This window comes from Sceloporus undulatus, chromosome 1, assembly GCF_019175285.1.
Source record: "Sceloporus undulatus isolate JIND9_A2432 ecotype Alabama chromosome 1, SceUnd_v1.1, whole genome shotgun sequence".
Lineage (NCBI taxonomy): Eukaryota > Metazoa > Chordata > Lepidosauria > Squamata > Phrynosomatidae > Sceloporus > Sceloporus undulatus.
The window spans coordinates 297,020,167-297,042,017 of record NC_056522.1 but is presented as its reverse complement, the minus strand read 5'-3'; the positions used below and the strand labels follow the sequence as shown (position 1 = coordinate 297,042,017).

Here is a 21,851-nt window from a genome sequence, read left to right as displayed (position 1 = left end):
TCCCATGAAAGACTCTGTCCGCAGTTTGAGGGTGCTCCTTGACTCATCTCTTCAGCTGACAGCTCAGGTGGATGCAACGGTCAGGAGTACTTTCTATCAGCTTGCTAGTGTATTCCTATTAGACAGTTTTAAATTTGTATGTTTAATCTCTTTTTATGGGTTGATCACTGTTTTTATGATTGGGGCTGGGTTGGGGTTTTGGGGTTTTTAAATTGTAATTTTTAATTGTTTGATGTTTTAATTATACTGTTGGAATCTGTTTTGATTCCTTTGTAAAAAGCAGAATACAGATAAATAATAATAATAATAATAATAATAATAATAATAATAATAACAATTATTATTATTATTATTATTATTATTATTATTATTATTATTATTATTATTATTATTATTATTATTATTATTCCTGCTCTCTCTCTCTCTCTCTCTCTGCATGTGTGTATTTTCTGCCAGTATGCTTAATCCTCCAGGTCTTATTCATGGATCTTAGATCAAATCAGACCTGAACTCTCACTGGAAGTCAAGAGGATTAAACTCAGACTGTCACACTTGGAACATATCATAACATAATTTGACTCAATGGGGGAAGTGGCAGTGTTCGGCAAATCTGGGTTACTGCTATGCTGCAGAATTAATGCAGCTTACAATTTTGACTAGTTTAACTGTTATGGCTCCATCTTATAGGATCCTTGGATTTGTAGTTTGTTGTGGCACCAAAGCTCTTTTACAGAAAAGGCTAAATATCTCACAAAACTACAAATCCTAGAATTCCATAGCATTGAGCCATGGCAGTTAAAGCAGTGTCAAACTGCATTAATTCTGCAGTGTAAATGCAGCCTTAAAAGCAGTAGGAAGAGAGAAAAGTAGCACTACAGGTGGATCAATCAAGGATGCCATAACTCTGAGTTTGCAAGACCTGAGCAGGACCATTGATTGTCTCTCATTCATAGGGTCAATTTTGACTCAACTGCAAATAACAAGAACTGAACCAATTACTCATGGATTTCATTGAGTAATGCCAAGTACTATTAATGTGGGAAGGGATAAAAATCCCCTCAGAGTAAGCTGAAAACAACTGTAACAAGAATGCTAGATGTGCCTCACCCTGTCTGAAATCCCATCATGGCATATTATTCTCCAAATATTTCCTTAATATGACACAGACATATAAGGTTACAACACTACAAATACTACAAGCATTACAAGCAAACAAACAAAAACCTCATTATCTACTTTTATTTCTACATCTACAAAAACTACACACTACTGCCATTATACTAACTTGTAAAAACAGGAGTTCACAAATGAAAAGAAATTAAATGATAAACAGACTACATATAGGAATCTTTTAGTACTAGAGAAAAACTAATATAGAATGTAATTGATAGAAGAACCTGATATACAGGGAATAAAGATGGTTTGATGATTTAAAATATAAAACAAATTGTTTGGTTTTGAGACTGTCAGATCAGAATTTGAAATACATCTACTTTCAAATGATGATTACTTATTTGTTACTTGTCTTCAAATAATTTCCCTGAGGAATGTCCAAGTGCTAACTCTTCCGCCTCTCCCGGGCCTTTCCTGACCTCCAGTTGTCTCTGGAGAGACAGCTGTGGGTCAAGAATGGCCCGGGCGGCTGAGGAACGGCCATGTGCCGATTCTTCCACCTCCCACAGTCCTTCCCTGACCCCCTGCTGCCTCCGGAGAGACGAATGTGAGTCAGGAATGGCCCAGGGGGCTGAGGAACAGACACGTGACACCTCCTCCACCCCCACGGGCCTTTCCTGATCCATAGCTGCCTATGGAGAGACAGCTGGAGGCCGGGGAAGGGCAAGAGGAGGAGGAGCAACTGCATGCACTCGTCACCTGAACCTTTCCCAGCTTCTAGCTGTGTCTCAGAGACAGCTAGAGGCTGAAGAAACGGAAAGAGGAGAAGACCTGCCCCTGAAGTCCCTCCTCTGGAAAATGGAAGCCCCACCTCTGGAGAGAGGAGGCTCCGCTTCTGGGGGCAGATGTCCAACCCCTGGCATGGAGCCCCTTCCTGGGGGCAGAAGCCCTGCCCCTGGCAAGCAGACCTTAAAAGGTTTGCCATCACTGCTTTACCCCTGCATGTGCTAGCTATTTGTTTGAATTTCTCATTGATGATTTCTCCCTTTTTCCATTTCTTATACAGGTTCCATTTAAAACTTAGCTCAGCTGAAAGTTCTTTAGTTATCCATCTTGATTTCTTGAAACATCTCCCATTTTTCTTCCTCATTGGAGCTGTTTGAAATTGTGCCTTTTGCATCTCCCTTTTGAGAAACTCCCATTCATCCTGAACTCCCTTTACTTGTACTATTCCTGACTACAGGATTACCCCCAATATTTCTCTGAGTTTATTGAAATCAGCTTTCCTAAAGTCTAAAATGTGTGTGTGTGTGTGTGTGACTATGCCTGGCTTCTCCTTTCCACTGTATAACAAACTCCAGGAGTACATTATCACTTTCACCTAAGGATCCCACTTGCACCCCATTAACCAGGTCATCCTTGTTGGTTAGTATCAGATCTAAAATAGTTGATCCCCTTGTTGGCAATATCCCTTTGTTGGCAATATAATCGGCAATATCCAAGCCCCATTGGCTTGAATGGCAGCATGCACCCCATTATGTTCCCCTCCATTTGCCACCCACAAACGGGCAAGGGACACAGATTCCAAAATGTGAAATGCGAAAATGGAGGGGCAATTGTACATTCCAATCATGAGACCTATCCCACCAGATTTCAGTGATGCCTATTACACCGTATTTGCTTTATTGTGCTAGGAGTTCAAGTTCATCTTGCTTATTTCCCATGCTCTGTGCATTAGTGTAGAGACATTGAAGACCATGGGTTCTCCCTCCTAGCTGCTTGTGTAAAGCTTTTTCCCTCCCATTGTTGGGTCCCTGCACTATTTGCCTTGTTTTCTCTATAACAGTATGACTATTATCTCCAGCCCTTGATGAACTTCTGCCAAAGTATTGTCTCCCTTCCCCACATAACTCAGTCTAAAGCACTCCTGATCAATTTTTTGCGACTATTCACAAAAACATTTCTGCCAACTTGTGTGAGCTGCAACTCATCCCTTGCCAGAGGTCCCCCCTCATGGAACCACAGCCCATGATCCAAAAATCCAAATCATTCTTGGTGGCACCATCTGCAAAGCCAGCTCTTCACCTCTGCTATTTTCCTCTCCTTCCCTGGACCATGCCCTTCAACTGGGAGAAGATATGAGATGGCAACCTGTACATCCATCTCTTTCAGCTTCCTACCCAAAGCCTCATAATCCCTTCTGATATTCTGAAGGCTGTGCCTTGCAGTATCATTTTTTCACATGGACCAAAAGAAAGGGGTAACGGTCAGTAGGCTTGGCAAGTCTTGTCAGCCTCTCTGTCACATCACAGATCTTTGCCCCAGGGAGACAGCACACCTCCTGAGACATCTTATCAGTTCCACTGATTCTGTACTCCTCAACAGGGAGTCACCCACCACCGCCACACACCTCCTCCAAGGTTTAAGAGCAGCTGTTCCCTACAGTGCTACTCCCAGGATCCCCTGCACTGTCCCTGAGAATTGTCCCTGCTGCTCTTTCTCCTCATCCCTGATAAGGGAAGGAACTTCAAATCGATTCTGCAGCTGCAAGCTCCCAGAATGATCCTTGTTTTCCCTGCTTCTCTGTGTTACATTCTTCCAATTATCTAACTGCTGTGTATGTCAGGTGACCTTCTCCGTATAAGCTTCCTGTGTGTGTTCCTCATCCAGGACCATCCATTCTGTTCTTTCCAGGGGAACCTCATGCTCCCTAATATGCTGAAGTGTCTTTACCTGGGACATATGATGACAGATGTTTTATGTTATTTCTACCTCCCATTTTAATTCTGTTTTACTTCCCTTGGTAACTATTTTACACATTTCTGTTCGACTATGTACACACTTTTATACTTACCTGTTCATTTGTATATCTTTCAGTACATATTGTATATTTTTAGATTTGTATATAAGCTGTACATGTTTAGGCTATTCATACGTATATATATTGTATTGTGGTTATTGCACTTAGTGCACTATATTAACCTTTTGTATATGTGTGTGTGGCATTGCTTGTATTACTATGTTTTGAGTATTTTGAAACAGCCCTCAGGCTATTCAGTAAACTTGTTTGTTTGTTTGTTTGTCTTTACTTGGGCCTCCAGCTGCTGGACCTTCTCTTCCAACAGGGCTACCAACTTGCCTTTGGTGCAGGTAAAGTTACCTACATCCATCAGCAAGAAGATAAACATTCCACAACTGTTGCAGGTGACTGCAGCAGCTCCCTCACTGTCCACACTGAGATGTCTAAAGTAGTCAGCAAAGCAGAACACTGCCTCCCCCCAAAAGTACCCCATTAATCACCCTCAAAAAGACCCCTGTAGTAAAAGAAGTAACTTTTAAAAGGAAAGGAGCACCAAGATTCTGTCCTCCCTCCCTGGAGAGATGTCAACAGCATTAACTGACTGTTGAGTTATCTCAAGCATCCAGAAAACAACAGCATTAGAGACACTGATAAAGTCTAGTCTGAGCCAGCCATGGTAGCCAGCTGTGAGCTCACTTGTTAGGCTCATGGACCACTGGGTTGCCACCATTAAGACAGGAAAGTTATATTTTTGGATCAAAATCTCATTCATCTATTAATAATCAATATAACTATTAGAAATTTAATTTTTTTAAAAAATATGTTTATATTTAAAAGATTTTGAGGAAGTAGAATTAACGGATAGTTTGATATCATAAGTTGGAAATAATTTGTTAATCTCAGAATTTGCTGTCCTTGAGGAATTTCCCTTCCCTCCATTATTATCTTATGCAAAATGTATAGCCATCCCTCTGGATTCACTGACTTTGAATTTCCTTGGACAGGATGCAGGGAGGAACATAACAGCGAGCATGCTGCCATTAAAAACAATGGGGCTCCAATATTTGTGGTTTTTCCGATTCGCAGGGATGGGTGGGTGAGTGGGTCTGGAACGGATCCCCTGCGAATCGGAATGGACGACTGTATGTTGTAATATCTTTGTAAGACTCAGCCACCTGCTATGCACATTATGATCTGTCTAGTCCTGTATGTGAGAAAAGGAAGGAAAAAAAGGAAGTGAAGCTATGTTATATGAGGAATTCTTGGCAGCTGAGACTGTTTGGTGCCATATTTGTAGGGACACATTTTTGTTCCCCTTTTCTAAGGATGCAACATTACGCATGGGAAAGAACCATATTTCTGAGCATGGGCTGTTCTGAATTGTGTAAGTTTGAAAATGCTCTCTGTTCATTAGTTGTCAACTAAGCAGAGGTCTATACAGATATAGCCAGTCCTCCATATCCATGGATTCTGCATCCACAGTTTAAACCAAACATGGTTTAGAGATATTCATACCAAAATGTTCAAAAAGCAAGCTCTGATTTTGCCATTTTATTTAAGGGACCCCATTTTATTCTACCACTGTATATGATGGGACTTGAGCATCCACAGACTTTAGTATTCCCAGGCAATCCTTGAGCCAAATCCCAGCGAAAACCAAGTGCCCACTGTATAGAATGTTCACCACTTTAGAAACAAGAAAGATTAGAGAAGAATAAACAAGAAAGATTAGAGAAGAATAAGATGGCATGTCTAAGGAATGCCTAATCTGTAGCAGGCGATCAATTTCCATTTATCAGTGGGACATTACCAGTTGCCAGGAGCTTGTGTTGTGTCTGCTTCACAGGATCATTAGTGCCAAGGAAGCTGAAAGCCCACACACATTGTTCATCCTACATATATGCATCAACAGTCATCGTAACTTGCAATGGAAATTACCTATTTGCATGTGCAAATAACTTACTGTAAGTAACAGCCTCTGCACAAACTTGTCTGAGCTATTTTGTTGCAACACTGATAAGCACTCCAGGAAAATGGGTTGCAAACCAGAGTAAGGGAAGGAAAGCATGTGAGCCCTTCATTCACAGCTAATTACATTACATTACAGCTGCTGTGCCTTTTCTGCACTGGCAAGTTCAGAAAGCACCATCCTCTTGTACAAGTTGCTGAGCTTGTGGGAAAACCACAAGAATTAAGGCACAATATTTCCACCCTTAACTGAAGTAAGCCTTCCATGAAACCTGAAGCAACTGAGAATTTTGCCCTGAGAATGAAAATGCTAGGAAATTAAAATTACTCTCTTAATATTCTAGGTCATCATTTACTTTTACTTTTCAGTTATCTTCCTCTTGGGGGGGAAATTCCCTACTGTAGTTGAGTTTTATTGTATCCTAACCAAATCAGAGTGCAGTTGTTTCAACGAGTTACACTGCCTGAGATATAGAATGTGAATCCATCCGTTTCAGTTTCATTGCATTTTCCAGAATACCACTGGCATTCTTGCCCTGTCTTAGGTGCTCTTCAGACCAACCATTAGGGCCGGCCTAGGGGTGGAGTTGCTTTTTGCAGCTCCTTTTTGCGCCCTGGAAATGCTGGATCAGGGCTGCATTGTGCAGTTGCCATGGCCCAATCCAGCTAGGAAATGGGCGTTGTTGTGCTGTCCCTTAGGGGCTGTTTGTACAGCCCCCTTAGTTCTGTGCCAGATGGTGAGCATTCTTCTTCTTCTTGCACAAAAATCTATTTATATTTTAGCACAATTTCCCCTAAACCTTGTATCTGGGATATGCATTTTTCTTAAAATACATATTTGTTTATAGATTTCTCAGACTAAAGTGCGTTTGTGTGTACTTTTCAAATGCAGGTATACTTCATTTAACGAAGTAGATGTATTACTAGACATGATTTCTTTAACACAAATTTTGATACCAGAGACAGAAATAACATAGAATGAATAGGGTTAGGTTCCTAAAGCACATAAAAGAATTCAACATGTCTCAACAAACTTTGCATCCAAAACTAACAATATGTTGTTAACTGCCTTCAAGTGAACTTTGAACTATGGCAACCCTATGAATGAGAGACCTCAATCACCCTGTCCTGAACTGCCATAATGAGTCTTGCAGATTCATGGCCTTGGCATTGCTGATTGAATCTATCCATCTGGTGTTCAGTCTTCCTCTTTTCCTATTGCCCTCAACTTTACCAAGCATTATCGTCTTTTCTAGTCAGTCTTTTCTTCTCATGATATGGTCAAAGTACAACAACCTCAGCTCTGTCATCTCTGCTTCTCAGGACAGTTCAGGCCTAATTAACCTTATCGCACACTTTTTAAAAAACATTCTGGGCACAGGGCCACGCGCAACCGAGAAAAAACAGAGTTTACCACACACCAAAGTGTTCTCAAAACAGCCCCGTTCCATCACCTGGCACCAAGCCATTCCCATTCAGTGCTGAGATGCGTCATTTTACTCTGCCGAAACTTCTCCATCAGAGCCAAAGGACACGCCTCAGTACTGAATGGAAATGGCCTGATGCCAGGCGATGGAATGGAGCCATTTTGAGGACAATTTGGTGTGCGGTGAAATCTGTTTTTTCTTGGTCCTAAGCAGCCCCTACCCGTGCCCAGAATGTTTTTTAAAATGTGTGCGATAAGGTCCTTGCTTTAAGACACATTTATTGGTCTTTTTAGCAGTCCATGGTATTCACAGAACTCTTCTCCAGCATCACATCTCACATGAATAGATTTTCTTCCTATCAGATTTTTTGACTTGTCAGCTTTCACAGCCACACACACAAAAAGGTGGAATACTATGGTGTTGGCGATCCATATTTTAGTAATCAATATGCACATGTGAGATGAAGGTGAATTTTGCATAAGTAAAGAAAAAACATTTTAAATCTTTGGGAGATCATTTGAAAGCCTCTTTCATAACTCATCTAGCAATGATTTTCCTACTTTTATTAGATTCCACTTCTCATGATCTCCATTTTGGTGACCAAACTTCTACATCTATGCTTTTTTAACATGCTTAGGGTAGCTTATGAGACTGGCTTATCTGTTTCCCCTTTTCTCTCTTTTGGTGTTGAATATGCTCTGTAATGGATTCTGGAGGCACCTGCTATTTACCATGCCTGTTGTAGGAAAGCAGTATATATTTTCAAATGCACACATGATTTTGCAAGCATGCTTTCTTTGATGACATATATCACAGACTTGGGAAATTTGTTCATTTCTGATGCAAGATGTTTTCTACACTATTACCTATCTTTCTAAAGTGCAAACTAGATATTTTCTGCTGTAACAATATTAATTGTTCTGTTATTATATTGATTTCAATGCTGTTTGTTGGGGGCCTTGATTGTTGCTGTTTTTTTAAAAAAAAATATTGGAAATATGCAGGCCTACCTGAAAGGTTTTAAGATTATGCATAAGATTAAGGTCTAGATCCTACAGCTAATTTGTAGTACAGCAGACCCACTGAATCAATTGTCCTTGATTGGGATGGGGACTGTGGGCTTTAGGCCCTATTCTCCAGCAAAATATAAAATATTACGGCACTAATTCCATTCTTAGGCCCAACTAGATTAAATACTATCAACCAATGGAATTTACCTACATGTTAATTTAACATTCAACAATTGATTCAATGGGTCTACTCTAGTTAGGATGAACAGATGGGATTCAGGCTTCTGTCACCATAAGAGGTATACCAGTAGATTAGCTAAAACAGGGCAGGATCATGCATGGAACATAGAGCATAGAAGAAGAACATACAGTGGGCACTTGTTCAATGCAGGTTTGCCATCCTTTGCATTTATCTAGCTGAAATCTTTTAGTAGCATCAACACTGGAAGGATGGTGGAAGGGGGGGCTAGAGAAACATATTTTAATATGCTACAGTTCAGCAACTGGGAAGAACTTATTGCAGCCTATAAGACCAAATTGACTGTAACCTCCCAGAGGACCCTTTGTACAACCGCTCCCAGTCTGTGAAATGGCCTGCCAGGCGAGATCCGTCAAATTACCAATCTAGATAGTTTCAAGAAAGCTGTTATGACAGATCTCTTCCAGCAGGTTTTCCCAGAATAAACAACTTGGCCATGTAACGACCCCCACATATATGTGATGACTTTGCCCAACATTATTGTTTTATGTAATTTTAACCTGAAACTGTTTAACTCTTTTTTAAGGGAAGGGGAGATATTTTGTATATATTGTTGTATTCTTTTAATATTGTAAGCCGCTTTGATTGTTTTAACAAAAAGCAGGGTAGAAATAAAAGTTTTATTTTATTCATTATTTAGCAAAATCTAGAGGACTACCCAATACTTTCCCAAGGGCCAGAGATGTAGCACCATTGGCAATACAGTTTTTAAAAAATTATATTTATCTGTAAGGAGAGAAAGACAGTCTGAATCACAGGGTTTCATGCGAATGCTATGCTGAGTATTTTCTTCTTCCCCCTTTTTCTGTGTGCCATGCTCATGAAACAATGGTTAGTCAGGGAAAAAAAGGGGGATGCTTGACAACTGGCAATAGCAGGCTATGCTACAGGAGCTGGATAGGACACAGTTGTCTTTCTCTGTTTACAGACAGCACACAGGAGTCAAAGTCAGCATATTCCCTCATTGGTTCACACTGTTTGTGGATCAGTGTGGGCATGTCTGACATTTTAAATTCTTTATGTGTTAATGTATATTCTTTGTAAAACTGTATTTCCAATGCATACCCTATATATGTTCAGTCAGACCCTTCTTTTCTGGGCTGAGCATGTATTGGATATGCTGTCTGTTAATCTGAAACAATGGTGGCACATCTCTGGTCCATGAGAATGCATTGGGTAGTCCTCTAAAGTTTGCTAAACTGCAGATGATTAAAATGCAACTACCCCATGAGTGCTAGTAAGTGTCACCAATGGTGAGGAATGCTGGGAGCTGTAGTTCAATATCTGGAAGGCTGCCCAAATCCCATCCCTGCTTTAGTTCCACCATATTGTAATTATAGCATCACTCTGCCTCCTACTTCCCATAAAATTGGAAATTAATTTGTTTGCTCCTGCCAAAACAATACATTTCAAGCACAAAGAGTTTTTGAAAGTCATGCTTTGACAGCTTGTGTGTGTGTGTGTGTTTCAACAAAGGTATCTTGCAAAACTTAGGAAAGAAAAAAAGCCCAGTATTTGCATATGATTCAGGAGTTAACCATTTCTTTTTACAGAATATACAAATTCAGTTTTAACAGTGCACTGTGCCCTTGGCATGCCACCCATCAACTAGGATTAACAAGTAAGAGGACAGACACACCACAACAGGGAGCTTGAAACTGAAACACACTACTGTCAGAATGATTTGAAGAGCTGGCAACCATTTTATGAGAATGGGTGGACAGCTAAAGGATAAGACAAACATGAGTTTCTGAGATCATTTGTTTGAAGTGGGCAAGCTGTGCAGCTGCTGTAGATCAGAGTGATAGTAAACACACATAGACCTCAATCCTATTTTACTCCTGACTAGAGTACACCCATTGCACCCATTTGATTTATCTACCCATTGACTCACAGACTCAACAAATGACCGGATGAGTTTACTGTAGTTGGGACTAATAAACAAGATGTCTGTCAAAGTGGAGAACTGAGAGATTACCATTGCCATTTTAGTCAATCCATTCCATGGTAGTCCATGCCCTGAAATATATACTATTAATAGAACTGGAATAAATGTTCATATCCATGGAAATGGGATGATGTCAAGTCATGCAAAAACCCAGTTCTAAGTCATCTAAACTAAATGATGGGAACGTCAGGAATAAACACTTCTAGAACACAGCCCAAAAAACCCACAAAAAACTAAATGATGGGGCTTGGCACCCTTACCAATAGGCTGGTGATTGGCCGCATTGATTGAAATCTGTGCTCGACAATAGGCTTTGCTGTCTACTAATTCTGAAAAGTAAAGAGAGAGAGAGAGAGAGATAATATTAAATAATATTTAAAATAATGCCTAGAAATATTTAAAAATTGTTCATTGTTTGTTGAGTTAGTTACCTACTGTGCCACCATATCCACTATCATAAAAATAATTATCTTCTTTCCAGGATGTCATTATGCATGGATCTGAAACAAAACAAAACAGAACAAAAATACAATAAAAATTAATATTGCTAACAGTAGCATTTCAGGAGGCTGAAATGTTTTTAAATATATTAAGTCTACAAAAGCTTATACTACAATGCCTTTTGCACAGTTAGTCTCAAATGTGCTATATCTCTTTACATAGGGATATTCTACATTAACACAGCCATGGGGTGAAACAGACTGCCCCAAAGGGGCAGCTTCAAACTGCCCCTGACAAAGCCAGATCGGGGCCATGCCGCAATCTGCCTTTTTACTAGCTGAAAAAGGAGCAGCAAGCAGCCACTCCTTTTGCCACCAGCAAAAACCCGAATTTCCCACCTCGCCACAGCAGGATCTGCTATATATCTAGTTCACTAGCTATGGTTATTCTGGCACCAGAAAAACCTGTGTGGCCTATAAACACCATGCCATTGGAGCACTTGGAAGCTGGCCCCCATGTAAAAGGCCAGGCAGCTTGAAGCTAGCTTCCGGGCATCTTGGGGCCATGTGTCCTCTGCATGCTGTGCTCCCAAGCTGGCTGGAAGCTAGCTTTTTATGCCATTTTGTTCTGGCCCCATGTCTCTGAATTCTATTATTCTCAGGTTATTCCGATGCCAGAATAACCATAGCTAGTGAACTAGATATATAGCAAATCCCAAGTCACTTTTACTACTGAGGAGTACTACTAGGCTACATCATGGGAAATAAACAGTTAGTCTGATTAATTTACAAGCTTGGGAATTAAGTGCTTCTAAAGTTACTCCATTGTGACAACAGGTGTTTTGGCAAGGATAGAATCATAGAATCATAGAATAATAGAGTTGGAAGAGACCACAAGGGCCATCCAGTCCAACCCCCTGCCATGCCATGCCATGCCATCAGGGACGTAGCCAGGATTGTAGGAGGGGGGGGGGGTCCAGCCTAAGTGCCACCATTATAATGGGGCTTGGGTGCGGCGGCACAGCAGCACACATCATTCATTTTTCTAATGGAAGGGGGGTCCGGACCCCAAGAACACCCCCCCTTGGCTACGTCCCTGATGCCATGCCATGAGGAAAAGACTTCTTCTTATAAAGCCATTTGTACTAAATGATAAAATGGTTGCAATTCCTTCCTTCATAGCAGTATAGACAGTATAGATTACCAGTGCAGTCTTTCTCTCAGAGTTGGGAGGCTATGGCAACATCAAACATAATTAAAATGTTTCTGTTAAAAATGCAATAAATTTAATGTATTATATATATAAAATTTATTCGGTCATTGACCAGCAAGAATTTAATGTATTAAAACATGAATTAAATTAAATGTGCTATTAAAAGGCTTGGGACCCTTTCATCAGGCACAATTATAGCACTTTGGTTGCATCTACACTGCAGAATTAATGCAGTTTGACCCTACTTTAACTGCCACGGCTCAATACTGTAGAATAGCAATGATATAGGGACTTGTGGTTTTGCAAGATAGTTAGTCTTTCTGTCAGAGACAAACTACAAATCTCAGGATTCCATAGGTCAGAGCCATCAGAGTTAAAGCAGTGTCAAACTGCATTAATTATGCAGTCTAGATGCAGTATGGCAGTAGCCTATGTTTCTACTCCAGCAACATTGTATGGAAATCTGGAGTTACTAGTTTGGTGAGACACTACAGCTTTCTGTTTGAAAATTATAACTTTTCCCCTAAACTATCCCTCTAAACTGTTAGAGTAGAATTCTAGCATTGCAATCGTGAAATATGAACTACTTAAAAGCCCCACATTAATTAAAAAAACACTAGCAGTAAATTTTTTGTTAGTTGAGGCTTGCCCACATAGATAATTCCTGCCTTGAATTTGTCCTGTTATTTCTGAAATCTCAACCTGGCACTCTCACATGAGATGGCAAAAGCCAACACAAATTGGCTTGCATCCAATTTGTAATCCCATGTACAGCAGATCCACAGCAATTTTCCTTGCAATAATTTTGTGTAGAAAGACAAGAGAGAGACAGCATAGTACAGTGGATTGATGACCACTGATGACTCTGGACATCAAAGTTTAAATCCCTACTCAGCCATGGAAGCCCACTGGGTGATCTTGGGCAAGTCACATTCTCGTGACCCCAGAGGAAGGCAAAGGCAACCCTCCTCTGAACAAATTGTGCCAAGAAAACCAATGATAGGTTCACCCTAGGGTTACCCATACATTGGAAATGACTTGAAGGCACACAGTACAATTGAAGAATAAGGGGAATGCCAATGTTTAAAACATATTGGCTTCATGCAGTCAGGCTGCTGTATAGGATTGGAGCCCAGTTGATTTGTCTGGGAACATCCAGAACACTTCAGGACTAAGCAGGATTTTCCATATGCAAAGGAATCTTGTAGGACCTTTGAGACTAATTGTTCGAAACATGTTGTAGCATAACCTTTTGTAGACTTCATCTGTTTCCTCAGATGAGTATCCCTTTGAATACTGATATTCGACTAACACAGCATGTCTCATGATTTTTCCTGTTACTCTGTAGATTACTATTGGATTATTGTATTGGAATTCATGTAAGTTTTTACATGAAAGTACAATTTCACAAGCACCATGCAAACTTACTTCAGTCACAATGAAATCAAAGTGCTTTACTTTTGAACCAATTTTTAAAGATTGCATTGTATAGCATGCACTCCACAGAGCTTAAGACTAGAGTAAAGTTGCATAGGACTGAACTCCAGTTTTATAAATTCTCTGCGTAAAGACCTGTTGCATCCATACTGCAGAAATAATCCAGTTTGACACTGCTTTAACTGACATAGTTCAATGCTATGTACATAATTCTGGGAAGTGTAGTTTGTTCAGATTCACAAAGGAAAAACAACTGTGGTTTGGGGTAGAGTGGATACAGCAGACCCACAGAAACTATGGGATTTCTTAGGTATTGACTCACCATTCAAGAGGTGTTGCAATGGATCTATTCAAGTTAAAACTACCAATAAGATTAAGGCCAATATTATAGTGAGGAAAGAATACAAAGATTTCATCATTATTTAAAAGTTACCTTTTGAACTGTAATACATGTATAGTCTGCATGATGCTCATGTGAGTATTGTTTTACGAGAGGTGCAGTTTGTTTTTGTTTGTATTTCAAAATACAAAGTCAGCTTGGTGATCTATTTGTCTTTTACATTAAAGAATGTGATTGCAGCTGAAAATGAATCAGTTGCTAAGTCATTGTGCTTGGCTAGGTTAAGAATTATGACATAGGAATTTAGCCACTCTTCTACTTACCAGCTACGTTTGGGGACTCCAAAGCCCCAAACCTATGTCCTTACAACAGCACATACACTCTTGGTGTTTAGACTTTTGACCTATCCATTATTTTTTCTGAAAACAAGCCTCACCCAAGTGGTGCTTGGAAACATTTGTGTTTTTGCAGTTTGACACAGTATAAGAACAGCAGTTCTGCACTATAATTGCACAATTTAAAAGGATTTCCTACAGTACATCTTAAGATGTCCGAAAAGTCACATCAGTGATCTCACACAAGTGAACTCATGAAATGCCAGGTGAAGTTGCAATCAGTTTTCCAAGTAAGTCAATGACAAATATACCAGTGTTTAGTAGGAGTGGTGATTACATTTGCAACTATTTAGGAAGTAACTCCAAAAGACAGCTAGGTCCACCCCATGTATTCCTCTGAGCAACATATTCTTGCCTAGCCTATCAACTGATGAGCTACATATCTTCAATCATCACCCACTACGTTCACTTCTAAATGTGAACCCAAATAAATTTCATTAGCCTTTTGTCACTACTATATCAGTTTCACCAGAAAAAGGTTATCTGAAAAAAGCTAAGTTTCTTAAGAACATATACCTAGTTGGTATGTTGGTCTACCAGACCTAGTGTTTTGTACTTTGATAGGCAGAAGTGCTCTAAAGCCTCAGGCAGAACCCCTACTTCTAAGCAAAAATGTTTCCACCAGCGGCACTCTAGTCTATGGCCAAATTATCACTCCTGAGCATCCTTACTGGCCCACTTCAAATAAAAAACCATGGTACACAGAAGATCTTTGTAAAATGAAGCGGACTGTGCAATGACTAGAGTGCCGCTGGCTGAAACATTGACATTTATCTGACAAGACACTCCTTGAGAACTTATTGGCTTCCTACAGGGTGGCAATAGATGCAGAAAAGAATTCTTTCTGTGCTGCATGTATTGCTTCCGCAGAGTTTTGTCCAGCAGAGCTGTTTAGGGTGGTTAAATAGCTAACTCAACTGCCTCCCACCCTAAACCTATTATTACAACCAACAAGAGCCTGCTGTGATGCTTTTAACAACTTTTTTTGCGGATAAAAAGACTTCAAGAGAAACCACTTTGACCCTCACTCATAAAAATTAGTACTTAAAACATTTACTACTGATTCGATTAGAGCCCTAATAGGTTGTTTGCAGGATATTTTTTTAAAAAAAAAAATCTGAAGACCCCCTTCAAGGTCTTGTGCATCAATCTATGGCTCCATCTACAGTGCAGAAATAATGCAGTTTGACACCTCTTTAGCTGCCATGTCACAATGCTATGGAATTCTAGGATTTGTGGTTTTGTGAGATATTTAGCCTTCTCTGTCAGAGAGCTTGTGTGCCACAACAAACAACAAATCCCATACTCTGCAGCATTGAGCCGTGGCAGTTAAAGCAGTGTCAAACTGTATCAAACTAATTCATACATTTTGGTCAGATATTATTCTTGTTCAATCCTATTTGGACTTCCTTGCTATTATTTGCAACACCAAGATCAACACCATAACCCACCTGTTTGTTCTGTCTTAACAATGACATTGTGTGACAGGTACATTTCACTTCCACATTGACCTGCAAAAGAATGAATGGGACATGCAATGGGCAACTCAATCTACAGAGAGGCAGAATTTCAAACCCATATTGTGAAGCTTACTGGTCTGTTTTGACAACAAGAATCAATGCCATCCAACACCTGTAATTATATGTGAATGAACAAGAAAAGCAATTGTTTGCTTGATAATGTCTGCATAAGAATGCCTTCCCACATTAGGCTTGCTCCTGGCTCTTTGTCATAAGGCTTATCTACATCATGTTAAAATATTATTCATGGGAACAACTTGGCAGGAGCACAGCTAAGAGTGTAAGTTTTAATGTTGGGGAAATAGCCTTAGCTATTGAACAAAACAATGCTCTGGTGTAGCATTCTGTAGGCCCAGGCAGTCTTATGAAACGTTTATTGTATTCCCCATCTGTCCTTATCTACACATCTACACTGGCTATACACGACTTAAGATATATTTTCTTTTTTACCTGAACTACTAAGCATCTGCTCTGAGATTTTGGTAGCATGACCTTTGGGGATGTAGATTTGACAAGCAGTAATGCATAGCTTTTTATGCTAAGACTCAATGTGGAGTTTCCCTTGACTTCAATACAGAGTCTCTCACACTACAGCTGATACCCCTGTGATCATAGTATGAAAATAGATGCCACCATATGCATAATTACTGTTTCTGTAGGCTAAAAGAGCTATCTGGAGAGAATAAACACTAAAAATTAGAGGTAGAGAAAATCACATGTTAGGAATTAGGATTTCCATGGTTATTCCAGTACTCTGTGTGTGTTCCCTGTGATCAATAGCAAAGGATTGATTAAACTGTTTCTCTCTCCTTTCTATACTTGCCACCCTCAATCATAAATCATATGTAATTTTTTTTAAAATGTGTGTTTTTTACTTACACCTGCCATTCCTAACCTTGGATCCCCAGACGCTGTTGAACTACAATTCCTATTAAGCCTCATTATGGCTGTCTGGAGATTATGGGAAATACCATCTGTGATCTGATATCCCCAAAGTTGGGAAATGCTTATTCTGGTTCAGTGTGTATTTACCATTCCACTTCAGATGATGAAGACTGCTGTAAAGAAGCTGTCCAGCTGTACCAGCTGCCCGGGTGAAATCTTGCAAAGTCATGTTGCACAGATGTTCACCACTGATATCAAACTCCTGGAAAGGAATGCAATTGGCATCAAGCTGGTTGGTGTCCAAGAGATGCTGGAGCCATTCCCAGACCTGATATTTTGTCCAGTATTGAGGATGTATTTCATGCCATTGAGTTCCAAAAAAACTACCTGGTGCTGCAAGAAAAGAATTGGTTATTTGCTACATCATTTATCCCAAACAAAATGGATGGTTAATTCCGTAAATAATGTTTTTAATATGAAAATATTGGTTTTATATTAATTTTATTTACCATTGAAAACATTTATACCTTGCCTTTCGATCTGACATGTCACACAGTTCCCAAAATTCTTTAAAATCTTTTATAAAAATTCAAATCAAATTCATACTACAGTGATCAAATCTGTATGTTACTGAAGCTGTTATTTTAAAAATCAAAATAAGAAAACAGGAAAAATAGGACAAGAGCTAATTAAGGTCCGAAACAGACGCAGTAAGCACTGGCTTAGGGGGCAGCATGGGAGTGTGGTGTTTAGATGACGCCCGCCCGAACACTGCCCCCAAGCCAGAGTCATGCCACCCACCCATCCAGACAGTGGCAGCATTGATGTGCTCCAGCAGTGTGATGTTTATATGTTGCATGCCACAGGAGCACTGCAACGCTGTGGCAGTGGCGCAAAGGGCACCCTTTTGTTGGATCAAAAAGGAGTAGCATTTTCCCACCTCTTTTTGAGCCAGAAAATAGCCAGATCAGGGCCACGGCGTGCAGTTACTGTGGCCCTGATCCAGCACTCAAATCCAGCACACTTCATGCCGCCCCTTCAGGGCCATCTGTTTAGGGCCTAAGTTTCCAACAGAGGCAATGAAAGCAAGTTAAATAATAAAAGCAGAAAGTCCCAAAGGTCATGGAAGCTACCTTCACTCAGCATCAAAAGGCCCACAACTGAGGAGCAACACAAACCCTAGGAAGGGAATTCCATAATCTTGGTGCCACAGTGAGAAGGGCCTGGTACAGGGAACTGCTCACCATATGGAGAAAGTGCAGAAACTAGCCCAGGACTGCTAGGGAAAGGTTTTCAAGTGTAGAGAACATCATACAGTGGTCATCAGGGCATCCCAAACCCTACTAGGGAGTGAGGAATTGTTGATCTTCCATGATGTTTTCTGTTACAGCTTCTGCAATCCCTTAAAACTGTTACGCTGTGTGGGACTGATGGTTGATATAGGCCAAAACATCTAGAGGACCAATACCTGCACCTTCCCCACCACTGCCACCAATTTAGGGCTCTGAATGTTAAAATCAGCACTTTGAATATGCCTAGAAACCAGTTATAAGTCAATGAAAGTGTATCATGATCAACACTGCATGAACCCCAAGGCCTTTCACAATCAATAACTTGGTGGACATATGCTGAAGCAATTGTTATTTCTGAAGATCCTCAAAGAAAGCCTGTTGTAGTTTATACTACAGTGTTCTAATCGAGATGCAACTAAGGTAGATAGGCAATACGTAATCACTGTGACTGCATTGTTCTTATCCACAAAAGGGTACATCTGGCACACATTATTGGCTGCTGTCACTGCCTGGCTATTTTGAAGCAGTATCAAATCCAAGCACTTAGCTGCAAAACTGAGTTTCAGGGAAAGAAGAACCCCATCCCTTTACACACAATTAGTGCACAATTAAAGCACTCTGATTCCACTTTAACTGCCTGGTTACATGGGATTTGCAGTTTATTGTTATTGTGTCTTCAGGTCATTTCTTACTTTTGCTGATCTTAAAGTGAACGTTTCACAGGGATTTTTTTTTTGGCAAGACTTGTTCAGAGGGGGTTTGTGCTTGTCTTTCTCTGAGGTTGAGAGAGTATGATGTGTCCAAGATCACAGTTTGGAGTGGCCTCTACCAACCTTCTTCCCTCTGTATGTTTTTCAAACTTCTTTGCCTAAGCAAAAAGCCCTAGAAATGGAAACTAGCACCACAATTTTAGTGCTTTTTTGATTTGCCTAATAAGAATATTCCCATAATTTTGGTTGTGGTCCTCAATGGGGAGACGTTCAGCCTGGATAGAACTACATTTTGTCTCCTCTCATGCAAGATTCAGCTTGTTCCTGCAGCCTCCCACCTGCCATTTAGTGGCTTTTGAAGAGTAAAAGGTGGTGGACAAGCATCCAACACTGTATCTATACCTGGACACATATCAGTAACTTGATCTTCCAGAATCTCTGGAGTACTATACAAGGAAAGTAGTGAACTCTTCACTTACCTTTGGCCAAAAAAAAATAAAAATTAAAAATGCTAGCATTATGTTGATGTGTGTCACCAACAGAATGTCAGCCATGGACTTTCTTAAAGGCCCAAGATAAAGATATGTGCATTTATCCAACTACAGCTTCTAAAATCTTGCAGCCAACATGGCCAGCTGGAGGATTATGAGGAATGTGAGCTAAAAAATTAACTTTTCCAGTCACTCTCTGTCTCATTCTCTCCCTCCCTCAGGAAAAAAATGTCCAAGACTTGAAAACCCCACTGGATGTGAGAGGTCTGTCTGCAGTTTTTTGAACCTAGGCAAACAGCCTTTTTTCCATATTGTGGCATGCCATGGTAGGAGTTTTACCCGGTTTAAAACTACTTCAGAACTAAGATTATGGCCTCAGTTCCTTGGCATGCAGTTACTGTAAAAAAACAACACAGTATATTCCAAGTGGATCTGGAGAAGAGCACTCTTTGCATATATGTTCTCTCTTTAGTTAACTGCATTGTGGGTGGAAGACCATATTTGCTAAAGCCTGTGCCGCACTTTACATAATGAATAAACCAGACTTCTAATACCTAGTAAACAATACAAAACTACATAGGTTAAAACACTACACAAACAAATGAGCCATCCTGTCATCTATTAATCCAGACACAAGACATGTAGTTCCCAATTCTGTAGACACATATTTGCCCTGCCCAGGTTTTTTGAGTTTATGTTTTTCAAAATCTCTACTTGTTTCCTCAGAGTAGTTCTGTAGCTTTTCAAAGCAAAATGCTGTTCTTTTTAAAAACAGATCTTTTGGGGGAAGGTATAAAAATTACAATCTTAAGTGTGCCGTTTGCAAACCTTTTAAAGTAAATGGTTACAATATTCACCGAAGACTATGAAAGGATGGGTATTATGAGAACAAAGAGGTGTCTACATAAACAAGGTGCCTAATACTCACATTTCTAAAGTTTCTAACCCTGGAGTTTCTAACACATATTCTGTGAAGTATTTTGAGTTTTCAGCATGTTTCTGTGTATGTGCCTTCAAGTTGCCTGTTGATTTACTGCAACCCCACAAATCCCATAGCTTTTTCATAGGCAAGGAATACTCAGAATTGGTATTGCTAGTTCCTGTCTCTAAAATACAACCTATAGTAGCTGGTATTTGTTGTTGGTCTTCCATCCAAGTACTAACCAAGGCTGTACCTGCTTAGCTCCCAAGATCATGCAGGGTAGGATGTCCAAAAAAGAATTGATCCAAAAATATTGAAATAGAAATTGAATGGAATAGGGCTTTCACCCAATAACAACAACAATTAAGCCTTACCTAATGGCCATAGTGAGATGTTACAGTAAACTGTTCTCTGTTCACACATAACATTAGTTTTCTTACAGCCCCCCCCCCTTCTTCTCCTACACACCCAAAGAAGGAGCTCAGAAGTTCTCCTTCTGCTTTTAGTTAACCCAGCTTCCAGGAACAGTAGGTAACATTAACTGGCCAGTTTAGTTAATTAATCTGATCAATCATTATCTTTGTTTTCTTTTCAGTTTTGCATTTTGTATTTGTATGATGTGCTTTTCATAAAATAACATTTAATTGTTTTTTTTAAGCCATCTTCTGAAACTATGTGCCCGAACAGACAGGCCAAATAAAGCTGCTTTGGGTCACTTTGGAGGTATGCTTTTTAAAATGCTGCATGAGCCCTAAGAGGCCAGAAGACATGCCAAAGCCACGCTCCGGTCCTAAGGACAAGAGCACAGCTTTGGCAAAGCTTCTGGCCTCTTAAGATGCTTGTGTCATTTAAACAGCATACCTCCCAAGTGACCTGAAGCAGCTTTATTTTGGCCTGTCTGTTCAGGCCCTGTTCAGCCTTGAACAAAGGCAATGGCAAACCCCCTCTGAAGAAACTTGGGGTCAACATAAATTGGAAACAACTTGAAGGCACACAACAACAGTTATTAGTAACCCTCATTATCAAATCACAACTAAAAGCAAAAGGGAGTAATACAAAAGGAAGAATAGGAAACAAAAGTGTACAAATTCAAGGAGTCTAGACTCATTCACATCTTGTTGAACCTGTGTGTGTGTGTGTGTGTGTGTGTGTGTGTGTGTGTGAGAGAGAGAGAGAGAGAGAGAGAGAGAGCTTTAAAATCTACAGGGGAAGCTTTTCATTCCACCAACATCTCAGGCACATTTGGTGATAAACAGTGAAGATTTTTTGCCAACACTTCTTGGTTAGTAAGCCTCCCACGCCTGAATCTTTTTAAAATTATGTTTTCAATCTGTTTCAGACTGTGTTAACTTTGTGCTTTTAATAAAGTTGTTGTTCAATTGTTTTTAAACTTGTGTACTAATATGTGTTGTTATTTTTAGCTGTTTTATCTGTTTGTTTTTACTCATTGTAAGCTGCCTTGATTCCTGTCCTAGAAGAAATTAATTTCTCCTTTGGCATCTATTAATTAATTAATTAATTAATTAGAAAGCAACCTATAAATGTTGCTGCTAAAGCATACAATATGTTGTCTGTGCAGGAGACTCTCTTATGCAAAAAGACAAATGCCAGATGCAAAACATATTATTCCACAAGAAAATGTGTAAATTAAAACTTACTTGAGCATTTCACTAGCAACAAC

At 39.9% G+C, this 21,851-nt stretch overlaps 1 protein-coding gene across 1 annotated transcript in view; it reads right to left on the bottom strand.

Moving 5' to 3' along the window:
- The window catches only part of EHF (ETS homologous factor), a 71,099-nt gene that overhangs the window by 15,619 nt on the left and 33,629 nt on the right, over positions 1-21,851 (bottom strand). The window contains exons 3-6 of the mRNA XM_042477192.1: positions 16,903-17,148; positions 15,802-15,861; positions 10,957-11,025; positions 10,786-10,854 (exon numbers count right to left, since the gene is read on the bottom strand). Coding sequence (XP_042333126.1) covers positions 10,786-10,854; positions 10,957-11,025; positions 15,802-15,861; positions 16,903-17,148 — 444 coding nt within the window. The remainder of the gene's footprint in view (positions 1-10,785; positions 10,855-10,956; positions 11,026-15,801; positions 15,862-16,902; positions 17,149-21,851) is intronic.